The sequence below is a fragment of the Anser anser genome (genome assembly GCF_964211835.1).
Source record: "Anser anser genome assembly, chromosome: 3".
NCBI classification, from domain to species: domain Eukaryota; kingdom Metazoa; phylum Chordata; class Aves; order Anseriformes; family Anatidae; genus Anser; species Anser anser.
The window spans coordinates 123586589-123611418 of NC_139722.1; the positions used below are offsets into that span (position 1 = coordinate 123586589).

The following is a 24830-nucleotide window of genomic DNA, read 5'->3' on the forward strand; positions in this document are numbered from 1 at the left end:
TTGGGCTGCCAGAACTGCTCCAAAATAATATAAATACTTATATATATGCAGCCTGTTTCAGAACTTGCTGTGCCTGCATGAAAGGAATTGCCCACTGGGTGCTGGAGGGGTGACAGCAGCTGTTGTGTGACCTGCTGGCGACACGCGTCGTGGCCTTCTTGAATGTAAGGGTGGAGAAGAAAAATCTGTGTTTCAATTAGTAAGCAAAGGGGTTGGGATTTACAGTGCTGTAGCTACAGGAGGCTTTATTCTGCTCTTGAATATGCTTGGGGAGACTCAGACATCACTGGAGCTGTCCCCCTTCTGCACCAGTGTAAAGGAGGGAAGAATGTGGCTCTGAAATTTGGTGGATTTGGCTTTTAAAAAACCAACAAAGTTGAAAATGTCCAAATATTCTGGCTGGCTTTTGAAAAGACTGAAGCTCACCAGACAGGTACCAGTCAGGCCCTAAAGCAAATGAAGCTTTTCCTTTCATTTACTGATTTTTATTATGACGGCTGTAATTTCAAGAAGAGCCTTGTTTTCCTGAGCTCGAGCACCAAATTTTCCCTGTCTGCAAGAAAGCATCCAGCCAGGGGAGATTCAGGTTTTAATTTCTGCCGCCTCGTGATCCATTCACAAGTCACTTATCAGTGACAAAATTCAGTAAACGGCTCGGGAATGGCTTCGCAAACCTGCCTCAGGGCTACCTCTGCACGGCAGTCAGAGGATGACAGCGCTTGGATTTCCTCAAACGGAGGGCTGAAAACGCAGGCGGAGGAGGAAAGGTGTCACCAGGCCTGGCGACGGTGCTTCTCAGTCTGATGCTTTCCTCCCCTTCTAATGGCTTCAGCAGAGCGGAATACCAGTCTTGGTGTTTTAAGCCCCAATTAGATGGGTGGCTTTTCAGGTCTAATTTTAAGAATCCGTAAAATCACCCTTCTGTTTTTGGCAGGTTCACTCCATTATTTTTTTTTCCTGTCCTTTGTGGGTTTTCAACGTGCGATTTCCAGGTACCATTCTTCTTTTCGGTTTTCAGGTTGGAAAGGGAACTTGATTTCCAAGCAGACCGCCAGCCTGATTGATCACAAATCATTACAGGACGTTTGGAGCGCAATACCTATACACGTCGTGCTCTTAATGACTAATAATCACCTTTATGGCTGCTCTTAAAGCTTTATTGGCCCCGGGTACAGGCGCCGCAGTGGGACGCAACCACCCGAGATGGCGCCGGGACCCTGAGGCATTGGAGCTGCGGCTCCTGGGATCTCGAGCCCTTGGGGGAGCCCACCCAAATTTGAGGGAACCAACGCAGCTTTGAGGGAACCAAACAACCACCGACCCCTCTCTGAGGGCCCAGCTCCCGCCTTTCCCTCAGGGGAGCGCCCCGCCAGCCCCTCACAGCCCAACTCCGGCCCCGGGGAGGGGGGACACCGCCGTGCCCCTCAGGTAAAGCCCCCGGCTGAGGCAGGGGGGACGGGGGCGGCCAGGCAGCGGCCCCCCCGGGGCCACCCGGGATATTTGGCATTCTTGCGGTCGGCGCTTGGCGACCGCCTTTGTCCCGGAGCGGGGCCCGCTGCCGCCCGGGGCCGCCGGGCCGGGGGAGGAGGAGGAGGAGGAGGAAGGGGGAGGAAGGCCGGACCGAGGCGGGGCTTTGCCGCGGGCCGGAGGGCGAGGAGCTCGCCAGAGCCGCCCCTGGCGTCAGTGCTGGCGGCAAGTGCTGGAGCCGGGGCTGCTCCCGCCTCCTCCTCCTCCTCCTCCTCCTCCTCCATTGTATAATGCTGCGTGAGCGCAGCCGCCGGGCCGGAGCGGAGGCTTAAATCCTCACGCTGCCTCCTCCTCCTCCTCCTCCTCCTCCTCCTCCTTCTTCTCCTCCTCCTCCTCCTCCCAGCCGGCGCGGGAGCGACAGATGGAGCTGCTCTGAGGGCGAGAGGTGCCGACCCCCCCAGGCTTTAGTTCCCAGGGGGAGCTGCATGTGGTGAGTGGGGCCGGGGGGGGGGGCTCGGGGCGCTGGGCTGGTCAAATGGCCCTATTCCCCCTGCTGGGGGCCCCACAGCCTGGGGGGGGGGGCCGGTGAGCCCAAAAGGGCTGGAGTTGTCCTTAAAACCTGCTTCCCACCCCTTTTCCCTGGGCGATGCGCGGCACCCCCAGCCCAAGCAGGTGCTGGTGGAGGGCTTACTTTGGGTCGGGGCTGGCCCCCCAAAAGTCCCCACAGTGGAGGAAACCCCACTGTGAACACTGGGGGAGCCGTTTGAGCCATCACGACCCAGCCGCCCTCCGATTTCCTGAGAAGAGAGAGGGGTTTTGGGGTTCCCCCGAAGTTGGTGGCGTGGTGGCAAGGCGAGCCGAAGGGCCTGGGGGGTATTTTGGGTGCGCAGGACGAGGGCTGACATATGGCTGGGCACGGCCGGCCCGCTGGCTGGACCCCTCCCGGGGCTGGTGTTAGGGCTGGGGATTAGCGGGGCTTCTCCTTGAGCCAGGGAGGAGAAATTGGGGGCTGGGGTGGGGGGGGGGACTTCAGCGGGCAGGGGTTGTTCGTCTTTGCGAAACGGTGGTGGAAACGCTGCGCCTTGAGTGGGACTCCAGCCCTGGGAAGCAAATCTTCTTTTGCAGTGCCCCTCTCTCTCGTTCAGGGCATTCGCTGCCTTGCTCGTGTCGGTGCGTCAGGAGCCGGGAAGATGTGTCAGGATCTGGGGAGATAAGCTTTCTTTAAGCACGAAAATTGGAGTGCGGTTACCCGCTGTCATGTCTTGCACTAAGTCAAGCACAGCTGGAAAACCCTGGGACACTTTAGTTGGAAATCTACGGAGAGGTTCGTGTGCCATCCCTCTGGGACCTTCGGTGGCGAACTCACAGTTGCCGGTCAGCCGCGTGCATAAAATTAAACAAATCTGCCCATTTCACCTCCGTCTCGGGGGGCTGCTAACCCCTTTGCCGGCCGGCAGCACAGCACGTCAGAGCTGTCTCGTGCGGCAGCCTGCGTTCAGGCAAGCCCAAAGCTCTCGGGATCAGGGAAGTCCAGGCTTTTTCAGATGGTGCCCGGTGAAGTCAGCAGGGTGGCTCTCACTGCTCTCAGTGGGTGCTGGATTTGGCCGCCGTGGAACGTGTTATTGCTCAAACAATGGTGGGAGAGGGCTTGGCTGCCCCCTAACATCAGTTTTATGCCTGTGTGTCTCAAGCGCGGCACACGGTTTCTGCCCGTGTGAGCTGAAGAGGCAGCTCCTGTCTTTTTCTTCAGGTTTGTAGGGATTCACCTGCGTAAAATGCTCTATCCAGATGTGTTGGTGCTAAGTCTCGTGGGCTTCTCACAGGGTACTACATTTTTTTTTGAAGGCTCCTCAGTTTCTTCTGAAGTGCACGGGAAGCTGTCACATGGTAAAGCAAACTGTAGAAACGAATTGTGAAGTTGCTGTAGCTTATACACATATTGCCTTAGAAATTAAGCAGTTGATTAGGCAGGGTAAGTTTGAAGTAGCCTTTCCTGCCTGAAGTTAAAACGCACGCTTTTTTTTTTTTTTAAGGTGGTATCCTTTGAATGTGATTTAACATAGCAAGCCAGTGGTGGTGGTGGAGATAGCAGGAGGCTATCACTTTGTGCTGCCAGGCAGGTATATGAGAGCTGGTCCTAGGGGGCACTTCCATTGTCCAGGCACACACCGCAGCACCTAACAGCACAGCTGTAGGTTTTCCTCCTTTCGTGACTGATCCTACTTCCATTTAAGTTGGTAGCAAAAACCGCCCACTCCTTTTCGGCAGGAACTGGATTGGACTGCTAACGAATGAAGCTAGACTTTGTGCATATTAAAACAGCACTTTGATTTTTTGTGTCGAGCTGATTTCTTTCTCTCTGAAGCTGATTAAAAACAAACAAAAAGAAACTTGCTAGCCGTAGGTACTTCAGGTTTTGTCTGTAGATGAAGCAGTCTTTAAGAACATTAAATACGTCTGTAGGTGCTGATTTATTAAGAAATGTAATTGTATTCCTTTGTACACCTGCTATTTTTTTTTAATGGGAAAGATGAAGTAATGCCACTGTTTCTCTCAGTGTTTTGGTAGAAATAATGATATAAATAATCCAGGCATTCGAATTGGCTGCCTGAGAGGCATCAAGGAGTTTGAGATAATGTACTACTATCAAGGAAACCCTCAAATTTCATATTCCAATTTTTTTTTAGCTTCCATGAAGTACAACAGATCTTATGCGGTATCTAGTTTGGAGGATTTTGCCATCATTTACACAAGCTGCTTTTATTTTTCCAATAAATAATTCATAGGGGAAAAAAAAAATCCTTTCAGGAACTCTGACTTTTTTCACACTGATGTAAAACACTCCTGGCACAGTTCATCTCCGAGAGCGCTAACGCCAGACAGGTGATCCAAAATACTTGTGACCATTTTTGCTTTTATGTAACATCTTAAAGTGTAATCTGTCAAGCGGGGAGAACGCAGCGCTCTGAAAGTGTAAGTAGTTTTCTGGTAATCTACTTTTTATAAGGTCTGGATAGCAGGGATACACCTTCTTCCGAGCCAGCTCTCTACGTGCGAGCGGCGCAGGAGGAGGCAGCTCCAGTTGCAGCAGCGCCGGAGCAGGCGCACACGCACAAATCAGTGCCAGAAACAGCAGCTCTCAGCTACCGAGTCCAAAGATCACGAGTGTACCCGAGGAGGGAGCAAGGTCCAGTTTAAATGGAAGCAGGTTGGCAGTGCGCACGGGCCTCGAGTGTGGATGAATCTCTTGCTAATTAATAGTTTGAAGGAAGTCGAATTTGCCAATCCCAGAACAGTGCCGACTTTCTCTGGGGGCCCAGCATTGCGTGTTTTCTGCCGCTTGTTTTACGTCCAAACTTCTGCCAGTCAGAAACACTGTGCTGTCATGAAGAAGTGCCTGCTTTCTGTAAGTGGAGAGAGACCCTCCAACATGTGTTAGTTCTTTAATTCTTTTATAAACAAAGTCAGTTTTTGTGTTTGCTATAGCAGAGGCTTCAGGTTTTTCGGTTTGTTCAGCATTACCAGTGCAAACACTCAAAAAAAATAAAATAACAATGCTGACTGTTTAACGCAAGCGGGGAAAGGCAGCCCTGTAAATGCAGCGCTAACTTTGCCGTTGGGTGCACTGAAGTCGAGCAAAAACAAAGTTCAAAGCAAACGTGGCTGGGAGATTGCAGCAGCTTTGTGGAAGAAATAAGCCTGCACGTCCCGCATTGGTGCCGCACCGAGCGCAGTGGGGTCCCTGCCCTCCCTGCTAACCATGCGGGGACGAGACGGTGTGTCACCGTGCAGAATAGAAACCGCGCGGCGCCGTTCGCCTGGCCGAGTGTGTCAGATGCTCTGTGTCAGCGCACAGCGACCGGGAGGAGCTGTGAAGGCTCCCATGCTCGACCAGCGGCCGGGAGATTCCTCCAGCTCGAAGGGGAATTCCTGGCTGGGGAAGAGTTGCTTCGAGGGGCGTTCTCGAGGGAGAGCCGGGACCATCTCTGGGGACACAGAGCAGCGTGAGGGTATGGCGCCGACGGGCTTCAGAAAAGGCGTCAAGTTGTGGCGAGGAGCAAGGTAGCTGGAAAAGACTTACGGAGCCAGGGAGCCACCAGAGAGCAAGTTTTAGCCTTTCATGCCTTCGCTCCGTTGAGGACCAGGCCTCATCTGGGGCAAGTGAGACAGCGGCCACTGCCACATCAGAGGGGCCAGGCTGCTGCTGTGTGTCATAGCCATGCTCAGTGTCCCCTGGGTGCAAGTTCGAGCCATCACTTGTCCAAACACAGGGCCGGATTCGGTCCTCTGCCCTGCATGGTACATAACTGTAGGGTTGCCCTACAACGCCCCAAGTTCCCAGTCTGTATGACCTGGTCGGTGTTTTGATGAGCAGTGGGCTTAACGAGGAACGTCTCGTTAATAACACATTGGAATTGAGTTTTAAGTGGCGTTGAATGACATGAATCTCAGTCCGTGTAATTACTGGGAGCCAAAGCTTGTTTCCATTGCTTTCACACCAGTAAGACATATTTGATTTCATCTGGCAGCTTCTGCTTCCAGGGAAGTTTGAATAAAATTGTATTCTACTATGTTATGAACACAAAAGAGAAAAGTGCAAAAGTGGGTTGTTTTCTTTAATGTTATTTTTAAAACTGGGCGGTACATGGAAGTAACAGAAGAAAGAAGTTCCTTTTTCAAAGGAACCCTGAGTTGGTGGAAAGATCTAAACTCACCCGAAAACTTGCTTGGATGATCTGTAATGAAAAAAACTCTTCTCTCGATCCCAGATCTTCGACCTCCCCAGAACCCCCTGAGCTGTTTGAGCCGCGCTCGCCTTCAGTGGAAACGTGACAATTACCAACTCCTCCCTTTGCAGTTTCCAAGCTTTTTCGTACCGAGGCCTGTAACATCAGTCTTTGAAAAGCTCCTGGCGTGCCAGGCAGGCAATAAGGCTGAGCGAACTGTGCTATAGAAAGAACCACCCATGATCGGAGGCAAACTATGCGGATATATGTTGGGGTGGAGGTTGAAAGGAGCGTGGAGGGCATATTTGAAGCAGACTGTGCAACTGCTACAGCAGGTCTGACTAGTTTCAGACGCCTAAAGGCAGCTTTGTCTTAACTTCAGGTAGCTGCAAAATGAAGTTTTAAAACCTAATTCAGAAATACATCGTCATCTTCCGGTGCCTCCACAAACCCTTCACTTTTCATGTGTTTTTACAGGCAGCCTTTCACCCTTGGAAGAAGTGGTTAATAGGTACACGTGCATGCATAGGATTTGCATATTTTTAAAATACACACTTCATCAAGATAGGAGACCGGTGTTCGTGCGCAAACCACGGCGTTTTTACAGCTAGTGGTAACATTTTGCTTCCTTATCTCTGCGCGTGAGCGTACGTGTGTGCCTGTGAGGGAGCCCTCTCCATTTGTGCCTTTTCTCAGAGCATGATTTGTTGCCAGCCGGTTCGTGCACCCGTCCTCGTGCAGGAGGAATGACTTACACTTTATTATGCTCTGCTGCCGTTGGAGGGGTTTTGAGCGGGGTGACTTCAGTGCCAGCTGTCCCAGGGGGGCAATAACTTGCTTAGGTTACCCTCCAGTGATCGAGCACACGGCCTAGGCTCTCTTACCCTCCTCCTCCATCTGTTTGGCAAAACCGGCCCTTCGAAGCAACCCTTCCCCTTTCCTCCCCTAACTAAAGTATTACACAAACGCCTTGCGAGTGAGAAGAAGTGAGATCATATTTTCTGTATGCGTGTAGCATACAGCAGAAAGCTTCCTGTTGCTGCCGTGCTTCTCGTAGCTGTCAGCGGAACGTACATTGTACATATGTGCTGTCAGAAGGGTTGCTAGCTTTTTTTTTTCCTTTTCTTTTTGTTTGTTTTTGCTTTTTGTTTAATTGTGGGGAAAACTAGTGTAATAACGTCCTGGGTGAGGTGAATGGCTTGTGTCTGACCGAAAACAAAATGAGGTTTAGGATGTTTAGTTTCAGTTTCCCAGTCTCTTCTCCGTCTGTATTTTCCACTCCTAATTCCCAGAGACTTACTTTATGATCCAGTTTTTGTTCCATGTTAATTGACCGGTAGTAAGCGTGCTTCCAAGTACGTATTGAATACGTGGATTGTTAAAATATGCTGTTAAAAGGGTGTCCCCATATAAGTCAAAGCGGTTTATTTGAGAATGTTTAAACTACTACACATAAAATTTACGTGGATCGTACGGTGACTATTTCAAAGGGGACTGCTTCGGTGTAGTAGTTTTATTGTGCAATCAAACAGGTGGTAGGAAAAATTAAATCTCTTTCCTCTCTGACTTGTAGCTGGTAATAGCTGAATGTAGTTCAAGGCTGGCCAAAGTTCCCTTTATCAGCTTTCCGAAGGCTCCTTCGCTGGATGTGGAAACACATGCTGTATTTCTACAAATGTGAGAGCTTTAGAGCAGCGGGCTGAAAGGCCAATAGTTATCGTGTTGTCTAACATCACTTAACACCGTCTTAGCAAACTTTCATGTCAAACTTTAACTACCATTTTTCTGGGGGGTTCTCACTGGTGGAGAAATGCCCAACAGCTTTTCCACATCTTTAAAAGAAACACAAGGGTGGGTGGGTGCTTTTTTCACAGAGTATTCTTGCTTGCAGGGCTGTGTTCATTTTATTTAAGTAAAGATGTTGAAAACAACCCGTGTGCAGCGTAACTCCTTTAAAAAGTGCCAGGGAAATGCCTTCTGTTATAATCTTTGTTTTTCTCCTCTTTTAACTTTCAATAGCAAGAAACTGGTTAACAAATAAAACCTGCAGGCCAGAAACTAAAATGACTTGTCATTGCTGGGATGTATTTTGCATTTTGCAGTATACGTTTCTTTGGAGTTTTTTCTCTTCCCCTCCCTTCCCCCCCCCCCCCAGTTTGCTGCTTTTCAGTTTGACTGTGATAATTTATTCAGCACTGTTTTCAGAGCAATAACCTACTTTTTGGCAAACCATTCAGTTCTTTCCACAGCAGTGTGGGTATTTTTTTCCCCCAAGTGTTTATTAAGGGTCCGCAACGAGGGGGAAAAACAAGCTATCTTTAGGGAAAAAGCACTACGATCCGCTTGCAAGCAAGGACTCTAACCAAGTAATTATAAATACGTGAGAAAAACTCTCTCTTATTACCCACAAAGGGGTCTGGTCCCTCTTGGATGCACACACCACCCTCATTAACCTTTATAGGAATTGCGCACATCCCGTAAAGCTAGGTCTACGACGCTCAGTCCCTGCGTGCACTAAAAATATCAGCTAGATCGTGACATGCATGCGCCTGTCGAGATGTCTTGTGCGCTGAAACGCAACGCTGCCGTAATCTATTGTTTGGAGCAGCGTTGCAGGGGAGGAAGGATGTACAGCCAGCCTTGCTGTTTCGTCACCCTCCCTTAGAGACTGACCAGTAGCATCTTGGTGTTGCAGGCGTGTCATTTTAGCAGTCACTTTCTTGTGGCTGCACCAGCCCTCTCAGATCGCCTCGAATATAATTTCCAAGTAAGGAGCCTCCTCTCAGCCAGTGCTTTCGCTCTGCCGGTGCCTGCAGGCTCTGAAGTGGGAAGAAAAGGAAGGCGGTCGGCTCTTGGCTGAATTGGGCCCTGAAGCGGTACACGGCCATCTTAATTGCTGCTGCTCCACTGCTGGAAGAGATGCTGGCCCTGCTTCTCCCCACGCGGAGCCCTCGTCGTGCCCCGGTCCTGCTGGCAGGGCTGGCGGCTGCTGGGCGAGGAGGCCCCCGGTGCCAGAAAAGAAACGGCAGCACGGGGCAGGCGGAGCTGCTTGGCTGGTCCCGGGGAGACTTGTGCGTAGAAGCCCTCGCATGTTTTTCAGGTGACAACAAGCAGAGCCTACTGAATCATCAGCTAATCGTGTAGTAAAGTCTGAGGAGCTGGCCTAGCGCAGCGCCTGGTGTTATTTACTGCAGCTCCGGTTTCCTACTGCTGATGCCCAGGTGCGTAACGCAGATCCTGGTCCTTGAGCTTTTGATATTGGCAGCAGAGCCGTCCCAGCCCGTGTGCACGCAGCGCGGTATAATTTGATTCACGCTTGGCAGGCCTGGCAGCTTCCTTAATGCCGCCACGTGGAGGCTGAATTTGAGAATAACCTTGGCCCAGCTCATCGGGGGGGCTCTTCGAAGCACCAGGGGAGCCTCGGCAAAGCCTGCTCCCAGTGGGGAGGCTCCTCAGTGCCCCGGCATGGTGGCATGGATGTGGTTTTAAGTAGATGGCGCGTGCAGCCGCGCTGGGGGAGGACATAAAGAGGGGTCTGCCTAGATACGGCACGAGGAGGAGGCGGCTTTGCCCCGTGACCACCCCGAGTACTGCAGTTATTAGCGGTAGTCATCCGCCAAGGTCTGTGTCGAAGCTGGTGTTCGTGGTGAGATGGCGTTAGCAGCCGTGGGAAGGGTGTTTCGTGAAGTTTCCAGTTAGGGACGAGACCAAAAAAGGGCAGGCCCGGGTCTTTGTGGCACCTGGTGGGCGCCGCTGTAAGGATGCTGATGGGAGGCTGTGTGTGAGGCCGAACACGTGAGAATTGCCATTTTGAGACCTTTGGAGAGAGAAATTTCTTCTGCCGGGCAATCCAAACCTGCTCTTTTTCCAGTAAACGCGACTGCCTTCCTGTACACGAATAAAGCCTGGTTTGACTAAACGTTTTCTGGCCTCGGCATGCTCTCCAGCTATGCCCTCTCCTCCTCTGTACTGACAAAAGTTGCTCGTACTCGGGGCGTTTGCCTGGACGGCCGCCCCTTCCTTCGCAGCGCGCCTCACGAGCTTTCCCTGCGCCGAACCTGTGTAGTCTTGTTCACCTCCTCGTTCTGCCAGTGTAGTTTTTAATGGCTTAACGAGCTAACAAGTGCTCGTCTGATTTAAACTTGTATTAAGGTCTGCTACCCTGATAGAATTCCTAATATTATAAACACCCTTAATAACATGGCTATAATCTAGAAAACCTGCTCTCCTTTTCCCAAACAATTACTTAATGAGGCAGTAATTTATCCTAAGCTATATTTATTGGAGCCCATTCCAGCTTTATCAGACATACTCTGTTTGGTGTGTGCAGTTAGTCAAAAACATTAAAACTGCTCCGCTTCTTCCAAGAGAACGTGTTACATTTAGCAAACTGACAGCATTAGAAACTGTTTCCAATTTAATAGAAGCATATGTTTCCTGCAAGACTTAACACACTGCAGAGTCGGAGATTGCCTTAGACTGCGGCTTTGCCTTTTTTTAGCCTGGTAGAAAGGAGCTGGAAACTGAAGACAGAAGTGGAGTTCCTAAGTCGTGTTTCTGGTTGTTTTGCTGCCTTTTGTTTTTCACAGAGCCTTCTAATAGGGCTTCGGCGGGCTGCGAGTTGAAGAAACTATCAAGAAAGTAGTGTGGGCGGCGCGCAGAGAGCTCTCGCTCGAAACGCAGTTTCTGATCATTAACAAACAGCAAGAGCTTGCTTTGCCCTCTGGGCCTCAAATAGTACAGTATGCAACAAGGGAGAGCAGGCAAGGCACGAGGATGGAAACAGTAGGATCAGATTACAGTTTCAAAATATCGCTGGAACACGTTGGCTGGCGTTACGCTATTGACTGGCTTTATAATTGCATTGCTTATTTGCTAGGGAAGGCTTCACCTTACTTGCTGATTCGCACAGACGTGCCTTCAGGGACGGGGGGCTTCAGAAGCCGGGAGCACCAAAATCAAACCCCACGGGAGCGGCGGCGCTCCGGGCGCTCCGAAAATGCGAGTGGCCAAGCTTCTCGTCTCCCCTTTGCCAAGAGATTTCCTCGCACCAACCCTAGCTAAATCCTTCTTAGATCAGCCTCTGAAAGTCACCCGCTGTGGCTTCCCTTCTTATTTCGACACTAGCACGAGCTGGAAAAGACCACTCTCAGTCCCCCTGCTACCTGCCACAGCCTTCAGCGGTGGGTGCCGACAGCGGGGAGCTGCCTCGCTCACCGAATTTGGCTGCGGGGTGCTTCCAGCCTGAGCACCAAGCGGCTCTGCCTGCCTCTCCGCAGCTTCCACGAGAGCCAAGGTGCACCCATCCGCCGCGGGAGATGGGAAGAGTCTGCCCCTACAAAACGTACGTGCGAAATACCTGCCGCTTACGGTTGCTGCTGGCGACGACAGCCTCACAGTGAAGGCTTGCAAACAGAAAAAACAATTCCCTGCGCTCTCTGGAAGCACAGAGCTACCCAGGAGGCCAATTTTTTGATAGAGCTCTAAAGGAGAGTTTTGTAAGTGCTTATTAAACCTCGCTTTTTTTTTTTTCCTCTTAAAAAAAAAAGGCAAAACAAAAAAGCAGCCAGCATTAAGATAAAGTGCGAGTGTCAGGGAAAACAAACCTTGTAAATAGGAGGGCATGGTTCTGGAGAGGACAGAAAGCCCAGCACGATTCTGTTCCCCGGCTCCACGTCTGGTATTGGGCTTTCTGTTTTTTGCTGCCCTCTGCCATTAGACCAAATTCTTACCCAGCAGCGCTTGTCAGGAGCCCTCCCTCTAGCCAGGCAGCATGGACGCATTAAACTTGAACGAGTAAAATCTGCATCAGATCCTGAGAAGCAGCCTTGCGAAAAAAAAAAAAGGAAAGAAAAAGAAAAAACCCAGCCCTGTCAGTGTACAAATTGCGAGCCAGCTGCAGCATATTGAACGTAGCCGTGCATTACTGCGTGGTACATGCTGTACTAGCTCCCAGGGATGCTGCTGTGCCAGGATTTAAAGACCCCGGTGTCAACAGATGAAAGTTTCGAGGAGGGCCGATTTTCATCGCGCGGTGGCCCTCACCTCTCCGAGTCCGCGCTGCTCGCTCGCTCCAGCCCTGCCGCTAAACCTCGACACCTGGGCTTGCTCCGTTGTTTTTAGCGAGGCTGGGAGAGGGTGCCAGATTTCTACTGGCGTTCCCCTCCGCTCTTTCCCTTCCTTTCCAGCTCTGAAAAGGCGCTGGGAGGAGGATGCCTCCGCTCTGGTTGTAAGCTCAGGTGGTCCCTCGGGCTGGATCCGGCAGCGCGCCGACGCCTCTAAGCGGCGCACGCCTCTGTTAGCTCGGAGGACCTGGCCCTCGCCTTGCCAGTTGAACCCAGTTGGCACAAAAGACCTTTTTATTTTGGTCCTGCAGCTATCAGTGCCAAATCCCGATCCTGCTGAAGTCAGTAACAAAACACTCATTGACTACCGTTGGGCCAGGATACAGCCAACACAACCCTCAAGGATGAGGAGTGAGGAGAGATGGAGGAGAGGAAAATAATGTTTCATGTTCCAGAAGTGACACAGAAAGCGCTTGCGTAATTTACTGGATAGAGTCTCCGAGTAGCCCCGGTGAGGTTCATCTGTACCTGAGATTTGGGAAACTTAGTTTTGGGAGTTCAGTGTGCATGTTTTCAACTTTCTGTGCAGTTTCAGGGACTTCTGTGTTTTCCTCCATGGGCGTGAAGTGTTGCTTTTCTTTAAATCCCCTGAAATGCCTTTTTTTTTTTCTTTTTTTCCCTCTCTTTTTCTGCATTTATCTTTTTGAGCAACATTGTGACAGCGAGCCTCACTGCATTAACCTGTTCATCCTCTAGCCTGGCTGATAGGGTGGCATAAATTTGAGAGTGGAGAGGTGACTTGTGAAAGATGCCCTTACACAGTCCCTCTCGGCGTTCAGTTCCCCTTTCTTTCTCTCCCTTCCTGCCTGCCTCTGATCAGGGGGCACTCGGGGGCTGTGGAACTGGCTTCCAAGAAAAGCCCTCAGCCTTGAGAGGTATTTTAAGCTAAACTGTTAAAAGCTTTTGCGAGTTAACATTAAAGGGTGTTTTTATTACTGCTGAGATAACTAAATCACTTTTCCCCTCCATTTTTTGCATATCCACTGCTTCCTGATGCCAAGTTCCCAATTAATAAAGACTTCAGAAATAGCCCAGCAGTGACAAGGTGTAACACTGTACGCGCAATTGATGCGTGCAGCACTTCTCTCACGCTGGGCACATGCCTCTCTCTCTCCTCTGCAGAGCGAAGGACTCGTCGCTAAGTAGGCTCGGAGACACAGCCAGGCATTGCACAAGCTTTTTGTGTGTAATCGATTACGGTTGACTCCAGAGCACCACCCGCTCCAGGCTGATTATCTCTTCTGCTGAGCCCCAACTGCATTTTTTTTTTCCAGCTCCGGCTGAAGAGCATGCAGCACCAATAAAAGGAGGCTAAATGACATGCAAATGAAAAAAATATATATTACTTTTGTTTTTCAATTAAGAGAAGCCAACTCCCAAACAATGCTAGCATTTCTCTGGCTCTGAGGCGCGTGCAATCACCCTAAATGGGCAAAAAAAGCAAGCTGAAGCCTTCTCAACAACAATGGTTCAACTTTTGGGTCTGGGTCTTCCAGCTTTGGAGCCAACTGGTGGGGAATAGCGGGGAAAATCTCTGAGTAATTCCCCACCCCCCCTTGCCCCGGATAAGTTCAGTTTTTCCACGGCCTTTCTTCGACTCTCTAATTCCACATACCTAAGTAACGCTGAAAACTAACTTGCATACCAAAACCCTGCAACACCCCTTATTAAAACAACAACAACAAAGCGACATCCCGTCTCAACTCGAGCGCTTGGACACAGAATGACAGCTGCTGGCAGCCCGCTGGAAGCGCAGCAGAACAACTTCTGGCCGGGATTGCCGCTCAGCCAAAACAGATGCACGAAAACCCCGCCGCGGGCACGACCCCTTGTCGCTGCCCGGCTGGTTTGGGTGGGTTGCTGTCGGTCCGTCCCCATCGCAGCCCTATGACTCAGTAGGCCGGCTCTGACTTCCTGCGCTCGGGAGGGTGCGAGTGTATCTCATCCCCTGCTAATCTTTGCCCAACCAGATCTGTAAGTTTGGCGTCTTCGTCCTCCCAGCAGGAGCTTTGGCTGCGAAGGAGAGCAGCGAGGCTTTTGTTTGAGATGTTTGAGCTTGCAATTTGGTTTTGTGTTTTTCGCTACCTTGAGATGTACAAAACCGATCTCCTAATGTAGGTGTGAAGGGCAAAGGATAAGCAGGCAACGTTGTCTTCAGCTGTGGCGGTCAGAAACTACGCGATTAGTTTAGGGAGATGCAGAGGAAGGCTTGCAGGCATGTGTGCTTTTACCCACAGTATCAGCTGGTCCTAAAAGATACCGCCTCCTTGCTTAGAATGAGTGAAGTGATTTATAGAAACTGGAGGAAAATGTTTTTACAATTCCCATTTGCATGTCAGAGGAGAAGGGAATAAAATAAAACTCTGTAAAGCTAGGAGTCTTGCGGTGTTCATTGCAGCTCCCTGTCTGGGGGAATAACCCCCCTGCTTAGGCTGCAGCCCTGCTTTGTAGCTTTAATAGTTAAATGCTTTCAGAGAGCATTTCTGGGGAAAAGAAAACTGAAAGCTGCGCTGAAAAGCTAAGAGGAGAAATTGTGAGTTTCCTGATCTGTTTTGTCCTTTAAAAGGACCGGCTCTGAACCGAGCTACACGAAGATCGAGTGAGATGTGAAAGCTTGACAGTCATACATACAGGAAACCTTGAATCATTTCTGTGCTTCCTGGAAAACGACGCAGAGAGCTTATCATTGTGTTTACTAATGATGATCCCATAGCTCTTACTGGCCAGCTTAGAAAATGTCCAGCCACCAGCACCTCGATCTCGGATGTAAATGAGAGAAACCAGCTCAATTGGGTTCATTAGAAATGCGTGCCGACGTCCCCTGACAATAATAATTAATAATCAAGCGCGGGGAGCTGAGCACAGCCACCCCAGTGGTGTTTTCTTTATCACGGGGAAAAAGGTTGGCTTTGTGCTGTGAATATTTTTATACATTCCTCGCAGAGCCTGACAAACTTCAAAACTCTCCTAGTCCCCGAGCCATTTAAAAATTTCTCCTTTAAATAGAGCATTGCGGAAGGAGTGTTGGTATGTCTTTAGGACAGAGTCTGTCTTTTTTCAGGGGGAGGAGAGAGTCAGAAGGGGCGGAAAGCTGCTCGCTCTCCTCCTAACCCACAGCTTCTTTAACATGCGCTGAACTCAGGTAGGATTTTTGATTCCTGCTAGCCTCGAGCTCCCGTTCTCGCTGTAGGTGCTTGAAGTCGAAGGAAGCGTGTCGGTCGTCAATATTTAAACAGAAAAGCCCCACCACCACCCCGAGCCCACGTGCGCAGCTCTGGAGTAGCCCATGGAAGTGACACCAGGGAGCAGAGAAAAACCAGACTTCAGCGGCAGTGCTAAATTTCAGAGGTTTTGCTCACCCGAGATTCCAGGCGCGGGGATCGCTGGTAGCTGGCCAAGGAGCTTGGATCGCAGCCTGCCCGTTCCTCGCTCCCTCCCCCCCCCGCCTTTCTTTTTTTAATTGCATAATATGCTAGAAAATGATCTGGATTTGGGACTTATTTTTAACCAGAAAGGGCTCACTTCACCCAATCTGATTTGGGATTTAACATCCAGCAAATGCCTTCTGAACCTCGTTCCTTTTTTTTTTTATCGAAACCCCGACGACGTCGCAAGGGCTCTTTGCTTTTGAATGTTTCGCAGACGTTCCTGGGGGTGTTTGCATGCCCTTAACTATGTTGTCTGTCTGCAACGGGCGTACAGCGATCAGATTGTCTTGGACCTGCCTGGCGCAGTCATTTCGCAGGCGGGGATCCCATCCGGGGAGCTGGGGATTGTACTCAAATAAGGAAGGCAAGTTTTGTCTCCTGCACGATAGCCAGGAGCCAGCTGCATAATGAAGCTCGTATGGGAGAAGTCACGTTTGGGGTTAAAAATGCGTTTATACATAAATCTGTTGCAACTTCATTCCATGCAGGTAGTGAGGGAGAGAGCTGGAGGGAACCTGCTGTTGTGTGAGCCCCGAAGGAGGTGCTGGCGTGGGCACCACGCTGTCTGATCCCGCAGCCACTGACATTTCGGCAAATCCAGCCCTGGCTGCTCCCCGAAGATAGGTGGTGGCAGAGGTCTTCTGGCCCTCAAGCCCTCCCCGCTCGGAGGCACAACGTAAGGTGTCGTGCCCGTTCAGCACGGCGGTGCCTTTGTTCCTTTGCGTCTGGGGGGGATCTTTAGGTCACAAAAATAACGGGGACAAAATGAGCCTGGGACTAGGCTGTGTAGAGGAGTGTTTGCAGGCTTTTCTCGGTGCTCTGAAACATCCTGGAAGAGACAGCAGCGAGGACTGAAGTGCCCTACTTACTCTTAGCTCAGCAATGATTTGCGATGCTGGGGAGATTTGGTAAAATTGCCTTAGTTACCTTCTTCAAAATCTGCTATCTGACCAGGAGAAAAGCACATGCACTTATGCTGATTTTTGTTCTCTTAAAAAGCCCTAAGGCGTTCTTTTGTTCTCAGTGAACCTCAAAGGAAACTTGACATGGATGTAGTCCTGGGCGAGGAACACGCTCTGATTTGGGGGAAGCAGAGACAAATGGTTCGTCTGGAGCGGTGCATTCCTGCTCTGTTGCAATAGCTCATCTGTCCCCAGCTAGGGAGCTGCCTCGCGCGCCAAAAGCCTCGCCGGAGGTGGCAGAGGCTGCTGGCACTGCCTTAGCCAAGGAGAAGCTGAGGAAAGGATTTCAGCTGCCACCCCCACCGTGTGCCAGCGTTTCCTGCCCCCAGAAGAACAAAGCTCCCATGCAGCAGGCAGGTGGTGCCCACCTGGGGGCCCACGGCCGGCTGGCGTGTGTGACGAGGTGCCACGCAGAAGCCTTTAAGGCTCTCTGGTGGCCGTGTCCCCAAAAGCGTCCCCAAAGCCAGGGCCCGTCGCTAGTGGGAGTCGAGGCACCCCCTGCTGCGGCAGCAGAACGTCGTGCAGAGAATAATCTTGGCGATCAGGCTAAATGACCTGGCGGGTCTTCTTTGTCTGTAATTCATCTAATTCTGCGATGAGATGAGTGTAATAACTGCATTTCCTGCTCCAGTAGTTTAGTCCATATGCAATCATTTAAATAAACCCACGAGGTCAGATCTGTGTGTAGCCTAAGAGCTGACACTCCAGACTTCGCCGTGAAGGTTTCTCTCGGTATAGGATTGCTGAGCCTCGCTCCCCTTCCCCCCGCAAACATACTTTCAAATAAAAAAGGGAAATTCGTTGTAAGAACCTCGGCGTGCGAGGTTTGTATTCCCAGCCATGGTACTGCATCGGCCAGGAAGCTCGAAAGAATTTAATGCAGGATCTGGAGCTTGTCCATTCTGTGCAGATAGGTGGGACCGTACGCTTAACACGTGCTCGAGGGAAATGTGCTGTTGAGCGCGCGTGTGGCGGCTGGGGTAAGCAAGGAGGGGATGGGATGGCCAGTCTGCCCACGGCGCCTGGCCAGGGAGGGGGCTGGGGGAGCGAAGAGCAGACTTTGAGCTTTGCTGGCTTCATCAGTGCCTTCTCCTTCCTTTCAGATATATGTTGGGGAAAGGAGGAAAGCGGAAGTTTGACGAGCATGAAGATGGGTTGGAAGGCAAAGTGGTGTCTCCTACTGATGGTCCCTCTAAGGTGTCTTACACCTTACAGCGTCAGACTATCTTCAACATTTCCCTTATGAAACTTTATAACCACAGGCCATTAACCGAGCCGAGCTTGCAAAAGACAGTTTTAATTAACAACATGTTGAGGCGAATCCAGGAAGAACTCAAACAAGAAGGCAGCTTGAGGCCTGTGTTTGTGACTGCTTCGCAGCCCACCGACCCTCTCAGCGACAACTTCCGCGAGGCCCAGCCGGCGTTCAGCCATCTCGCCTCCCAGCCCCTGCTCCCCACTGACTTCGTAAGCACTACGCCCCTGGAGTCTTGCCTCACCCCGGCCTCTTTGCTCGAGGACGACACTTTTTGCACTTCCCCGACTGTCCAGCATGATGGTCCGACGAAACTACCACCTCCTGCTCTCCAACCAGTCAAGGACAGCTTCTCCTCAGCCTTGGACGAAATCGAGGAGCTTTGTCCCGCACCTACCTCCGCAGAGGCAGTAGCAGTAGCAGCCGACACAGCCGCCGCTGACTCTAAAGACCACCCCAGCGAGTCCAGCGTTCAAAAGCCCGAGGGCATCGCGGAGAGCAGAACAGCCGAATCCAAACTCATGGACTCGCTGCCCGGCAACTTCGAGATCACGACTTCCACAGGTTTCCTCACAGACTTGACCCTGGACGACATTCTGTTCGCTGACATTGACACGTCCATGTATGATTTTGACCCCTGCACGTCTGCCACGGGGGCTGCCTCCAAAATGGCTCCCGTCTCAGCAGATGAGCTCCTAAAAACGCTCGCGCCATACAGCAGTCAACCAGTAACTCCAAATCAGCCTTTCAAAATGGACCTCACAGAACTGGATCACATCATGGAGGTGCTTGTTGGATCTTAAAATATAGAAATATAGCAACTCTCTCTCTCTCTTTTCTTCTTCTTTTTTTTTTTTTTTTAAATTTTAATTTTAAGTACCAGTATATACACTTGGTAGTATTTCCATAGTCCCTCCCGCCCCCGATTCACAGCACTGTGCATGCGTCCTTGCTTGCCTTTTTTGAAAAGAAAAGGATCACACTAGTTTTTGCTTCAAGCAGAGTTGGAGTGCCTTCATCCATGTATGACCACTTCTAATGTATTTTTTTTAAAGTGGTTCCTCAAGGAAGACCGAATATCCTGGTATAGGAAAGAATATGTATTGTAGACAATGTTATGTTATTACAAAAAAAAATTGTAAAAGCTAAGCACAAGGATTATGTTTGGGAAAGCTGTAAATTGCATGTGCATATTTGTCTATTTTTTCTATAAGTTTTATTGCAAGAGGTAAAAAAATTTATTATTTAGATAATCTCAATACCATTTTAGCCCTGTATAGGTTGACTTAGCAATTCAGCCTTTTGGAGGCATTAACCTGCTCCTCTTTAAGTGTTGCATTTACATGGCTGTTTAGAAACTGCTGCCCAAATTTATTTTATATTTTTGTACAGATTCTGCAGTTTATGATATTGTTTTTTCTAAAAACAAATGCTGTTTATACACACAAAAAATAGCTATTTTGATAGGATTTGCTCACATAGTTCCTGCATAATTCAGATGTACAAGAACCACTTGTACTTTTATACAGAGTTGTAATGTTTTATATGTGTATGGTGCAAAGAGAAAATTGGATCAAATAAGCCTGCAGTTGGTTTCCCTGAAGGCAAACAAACAAACAAACAAAAAAAAGTGCTTTAAGAAAGGGCTGGGAGCTGCTCCTGTAGGAGTTTCACAAGTGTTTGCTCCCTGCTGTACCCACTGCGCACTACTGTGATTCCCGAAACTGAGAGCCATGTCCTTTTCCAACACGTACGCGAAGCAGTCGGCAGGAAACAGTTGTGGAACTCCAGCCCGGAGGAGCTGAACGCGGTGGCGGTGCAGCCCCTCCTCGCCTGCAGCCCCGGGAGCAATTTCGAGGGGGACCATGCCTGCTGCTCGCCAGGAGCATCCCTCCCGCGGCCATCGTCCTGATCGGCGGGCAGAAGACTGGCGTCGAAGCGTCCACGCGCCCTTTCTTGGAGCATTTCTCCTCCCCGCGCCCCACCTCACTGTGCTAAGTGCTGAAAAAGGCAACTTCAGTATTACTGCAGTGAAGCTCATCTCTTACCTGCACTGGATGGACTTGCTTTAATATCCATTGCTGTTGAAACTGGAGCCAGTCGCGTTACATCACTTGGCATCTCGTATAGGGTTGGTTTCTTGTATCAACTGTGTTACCTGCTTTACACTTTATAGACCTGTTTTACAACGAATATACAGACACAGCTTTCTATGCATGGTCCCGTTTCCCCGTAACACCTGAGAAGTCTTCTCATTACTGCACCAATAGCATTTTTTAAGTTCATTGTGGTGTACATTTAATTTAAAAACAAAATGTTTGCAATGTATCATGCCTATTGCTGAAGTTGCTATGGCATTTTAGTTTTTCAATGGTACTTTAGCTGTTGAGCGCCGGTTACAACCTATATTGTTGACATGCCTATGGCTTCTTTAGGAATAACTTTTATATTTATTTAAGAAATTTTAAATTATGTTTTACGTCATTTGGCAATATTCAGTCAATTCTGCTCCCTTCTTGTCATGGATGAAATTGGGTCTTGTCTGCCTTTTAAGGAGGCAGCTTTTTATAAATTGGCACTTTAAAACAGGCCATATATATTTATTAGTGTATAGATAGATAGATATAACATAGATATGCACACAGACAGAGTATAAAAGCAAATGCATTTTGCAATGAAGGAACTCCTAATTGAAACGAAACGCGTCGCGTACAATTATGAAACGCTTCTGGAGCCCAACTCCTCTGCCAGGGTGAGGCGTGGGGCTGGGGGACAACTGGGCGCGGGGGTGGGTTTTCTTTCTTTTCCAAGCCAAACTCAGTGATGCTGATGGAGCTGCAGTCATTTCCTTACACGGGCTAAAAAATAAGTTATCACTTCCAACAGAAACCCCTTGACCGAGCACAGTGCAGGGCCCGGGGTGGGGATGCCCCCGCACCGCACGTGGTAGCAGCTGGACCTCGCTCGGCTGCGGGCCTGTAGGGAAGCAGCCCCGCTGGGCTCTACACTGCTCATAACTGGAGAAACTGGTAAAACATGGGCCATGCGGCACGGGGGCTGTTTGCACAAACCTGTAGGCACGCAGTAGCACCGATGATTTCACGCGGTAACTTGGTAAGCACTGCGCATTACCATGGTTAAAAACTTATTTACAGTATGCTGGAGCTACCCTTTTTATTTTTTGTATTTTTTGGAGGGGAGGGTTATTTATGCAGTCAAACAACTACCACATGTTAGGCAAAAGTTCACATAAATGCCATTTTTGGAGCCACGCGCTGCTGTTGAAGCGTGGCTAGGTGCAGTTGGTGTAGCCGCAGGAGCGACGAGATGAGCTCTAAGTCCATTTACCACTCAGAAGACAACGTCTGTGTATCCTTGGTGCTGAAGCGCAGGCCCTGCCGCGGGGGCCTGGCGGCGATCCGGTGGGACACCAACACAGCTGACACGTGGGGCTAGGGAGCGGCTCTGGTCCTGCTGGCAGCCACGGCAGGCCACAGAGGGAAAAAGGTCTCAGCGGTGCCGCTCACCCCGTGGTCCTCACCGCAGCCACACACGGGGCTTCTCCGGGACCTACACCAGGGATGGATTTCAACATTAATGTGCAATGAAGTGACAAGATGGGAGCAGAATAAAAGAGCTTTGGATTTGAAGTGATTTTTTTTTGTTTTTCATAAATTATTTATTCTTTTTTTTCCTTCTGTAAATATATTTATTTTATTGTGAAGCTAACAACATCTGGATTGTAACATGTACAGAATGTATGGTAGGAATGTATTCTCTTGTAGGAATGTAAATCTGTATGAAAAAGGGTATGGGAGCCAGATTCAGAGAAAATGAATTGAGTTCCAGTCAGGATATGCATGGTTCACATGACATTTTTTCCCCACCACCACCACTCTTTTTCTAATATGGGTCTGGTTGTTTGAAATATGCAAAAGGGGTACGGGTGGGGGACAGTTTTATGTTCAAAACGAGTCCCAGTCAGCCTCCTACCCTGTCGGCCTCTCGGTCTGTGAGGGGAGCCAGCAGCAAGCGCAATCACCTCTAGCGTGCTGGTCCGGAAAATGTCCGCAGAGGCAGCGTTCAGCTGGGTGATGGAGGCTGCGGGACGTTACCTCCAGCCCCAGAAGATGCAGCCGAGCAGACCGAGCCTCTTGCCCGAAGGTAAGGACAGCGAAGGCACGCGGCTGAGTCCAGCTGCCCACAGTGCTGCGCCCCAGCCAGCCGGTCCTGGCGCACTGGTCCCCAGCCAGCCCCCGTAGGATGGGTCAGCCCGAGAGGCAAGAAAACGTGGTTGAGCAGCGTAACGCTTAAACTAAAAGCATCAATCCGGCACCTTCCCTGCAGCCACCTAGAGAAGCAAGACCGGCTGAAGCAATCACTGTAAGAATAAATTTGGACTTCGCGAGAGGTAACGTGTGTTTTTTTTTTTTTTCCCCCCCCTCCCCTCACTGCTGTGTGGTAATAGCCTGGATTGTTTCAAACCAATGTTATGAATCCAAAGTTTACACTTTTATCACAATTAAATTGAGTAAATTGTAATGGGTCCTGTCTGACAAACGGTTTAATCAACTCCGGCGTATTGTGAACTTTGCGTTGTTGTTACAGGGTTTATTTGGTTGTTTTGTTTTTCCCCACCCCTCAGGTTTCAACATCCTGCTTCTGTGCAAGTTGCTTTCAGTGCTTCTATTAATTAATGAGACTGAACATTTTTCAAGAAATTAGTTCTTTTTAAGCACTTTTTCTTTTCCTGAAAATAAGCCTAATGCAAGTTCTGGAACCTCTTTAAAAATACAAATTGCAGACAAAAATCCCAACCTCAACTCCGATCTAGTTCTGAGCGTAATCCGTACTAGCGCCTGTAAAGGCCAAGATTCCGGAAAAGGTGTAAATAGTGTGACATGTTCAGTGCATGGTTGTTTGAACAGGGCTTGTTATTGTCAAAAAAAAGAAAAAAAAAGAAAAAAAGAAAAAAGGCTGTATTTCCCCTTCCCCCTCCCACAGACCTTAGAGCTGTGCCTTTTCTATGCAATATTACAGACATATACATCTGAAACCAGATTACTGTATTCACATGTAGGTATGGGCTGTAATCAAAACCAATTGGACAAATGTACATGGAAATGAGCAGTCTTACTTTTGTAGTTTTATATTATACAATAAACGATTAAAATAAATTCCGGCTTCTTTCTTTCCTTCCGCGAACAGGGCAGGGTGTACGGGAGAGGGGAGGTGATGGGGGACATGGCAGGGACCGGCCCTGTGCCCCCTTCCAGGACTGGACAAAAGACACTGTGTGCGACAACGTGCAGCGAGCGAGCAGGATCAGGCCACTTAATACACATAATGCCCTTTCGTTCAGAGCATTAAACCCCAGCAGGAAGCGTCCGATACCTTCATCCAGTGCTTCTTCGCCAGTGGTGCCCTCTTCCCCCTGCTGAGCCCCGCAGGTGCTGGTATTTGGTTCCAGGGGCGGCAGCAGCAGCAGCGGGGAGGCCTGGCCCTGGCTTTGGCTCAGGCATTTTGAGGCGACGAAGCAGCGAGCGCAGCCCAGGAGCAGGGTTGGGGCTGGCCCCAGCGCGCAGCGAGTGAGTCACCCCCTCCCGCCCCCGCTGCACGCACCGCGTGGCCTCCACCACCCACGGAAAACGTTACTGCTCCATTTTGGATGGCACAGAGAACCAAAACCAGACAGAAAAGCAGCAAGTTTCCCCCGGCCCGACGTGCCGCACATAGCAGCTCAGCTGCAGCGAACTGGCTCACGTTACCGGGGCGGCCGCCAGCAGCGGCAGCACGGGGCACACGCAGCCACCGCGCTGCGCACCAGCTGCTGCTCGGGGACAAATGGCTGCGGGGACACGGGGCACGTGAAACGCACAGAAAGGAGAAGTGTATGAACGAAAGCCAGCCCGGGGATTGAATTTCTGCCTGCTCAGCAAGCACCGTGCTCGAAGGGGTGAAACACACCCGAGGCTAGAGCGCAAACGTGTTCCCCAGCATCCCCGCTCCTGTCCGGGCTACACAGTGCTTTCCCTTGCACCGACGGGTTACTGTCTGCCACCGCAACACGTGCGGCTATCAGCCTGGCGCAGGACACGCGGGGATGCCTCCATTGCATTCCCAAAGCTGCTCCGGGTTTGTGGCCACCTACCTTCCCAGAGCTACCGCCCTACCTTGCTCCCGCGTGGCTGCTTTAGCAGAGCGAGGAGATGCCTCCAGCACAAAACACCAAGGCCGCGTGCAGCCCCCCCTTGCCCCTTCCTTATCGCGTGGTTTCCCACCTGCCCCACACCATAAAGCTTCCAGCTCAGCAAGGGGAAGCTCTGGGCTTTTCAGGTGGGTTACACGGTGAGGAGCGGGTGACCTGCGCCTCCCTCTAGTATCTGCCCCTGGCCGAGAGGACCCCAGTGCAGCCACCACACAACTCCCCACAGCCCAAGGGCAGGAGAAAGCAGGACCGGGGTTTGGCACGCCGACACGCGGTGTCTGCTGGCCGCGTTCAGGTCCTTTCACCCACGTGCCTGTGCCTCAGGGGCAGGGTTTCCAGGCGGAGGACCCACAATGGCACCTCCTCGTAGGCCTGTGCTGTGTACGAACCTCCAAGAGCGATGGCCTGGAGCTGCTCAGACCAGGAGCTGCAGCTGCCCAGGCCCACGCTCTGTGGTGCTGAGTAACCGCGAGCCCACACAGATACCTGACGGCAGCAGATGAGCCCCTCTCTGGGAACCAAATAACTGGAAGACTGGAGAGCTGTAGCCAGGCTCCCACGAGCCTCGCCCAGGTATGCACCACAGGGGGCAGAAACACCTGCAGCAGCGCAGCACCAAGAGGCCCCCACGTCCCACCAGGATCCTGGGGCCTGCACC

At 50.5% G+C, this 24830-nt stretch overlaps 1 protein-coding gene across 3 annotated transcripts in view; it reads left to right on the top strand.

Moving 5' to 3' along the window:
• Positions 1-23141, top strand: part of SERTAD2 (SERTA domain containing 2) — an 81271-nt gene extending 58130 nt beyond the window's left edge. Inside the window, exons 1-2 of one of the 3 annotated variants that reach the window (XM_083832047.1) lie at positions 1676-1957; positions 17813-23141. In XM_083832047.1, the coding sequence (XP_083688173.1) occupies positions 17817-18767 (951 nt within the window). In that variant the 5' untranslated portion in view covers positions 1676-1957; positions 17813-17816 and the 3' untranslated portion in view covers positions 18768-23141. Of the gene's footprint in view, positions 1-1675; positions 1958-16235; positions 16424-17812 lie in introns of those variants that run through there. The other 2 variants (XM_083832049.1, XM_083832048.1) reach the window with 2 other exon arrangements.
• Positions 23142-24830: the final 1689 nt, after the last annotated feature.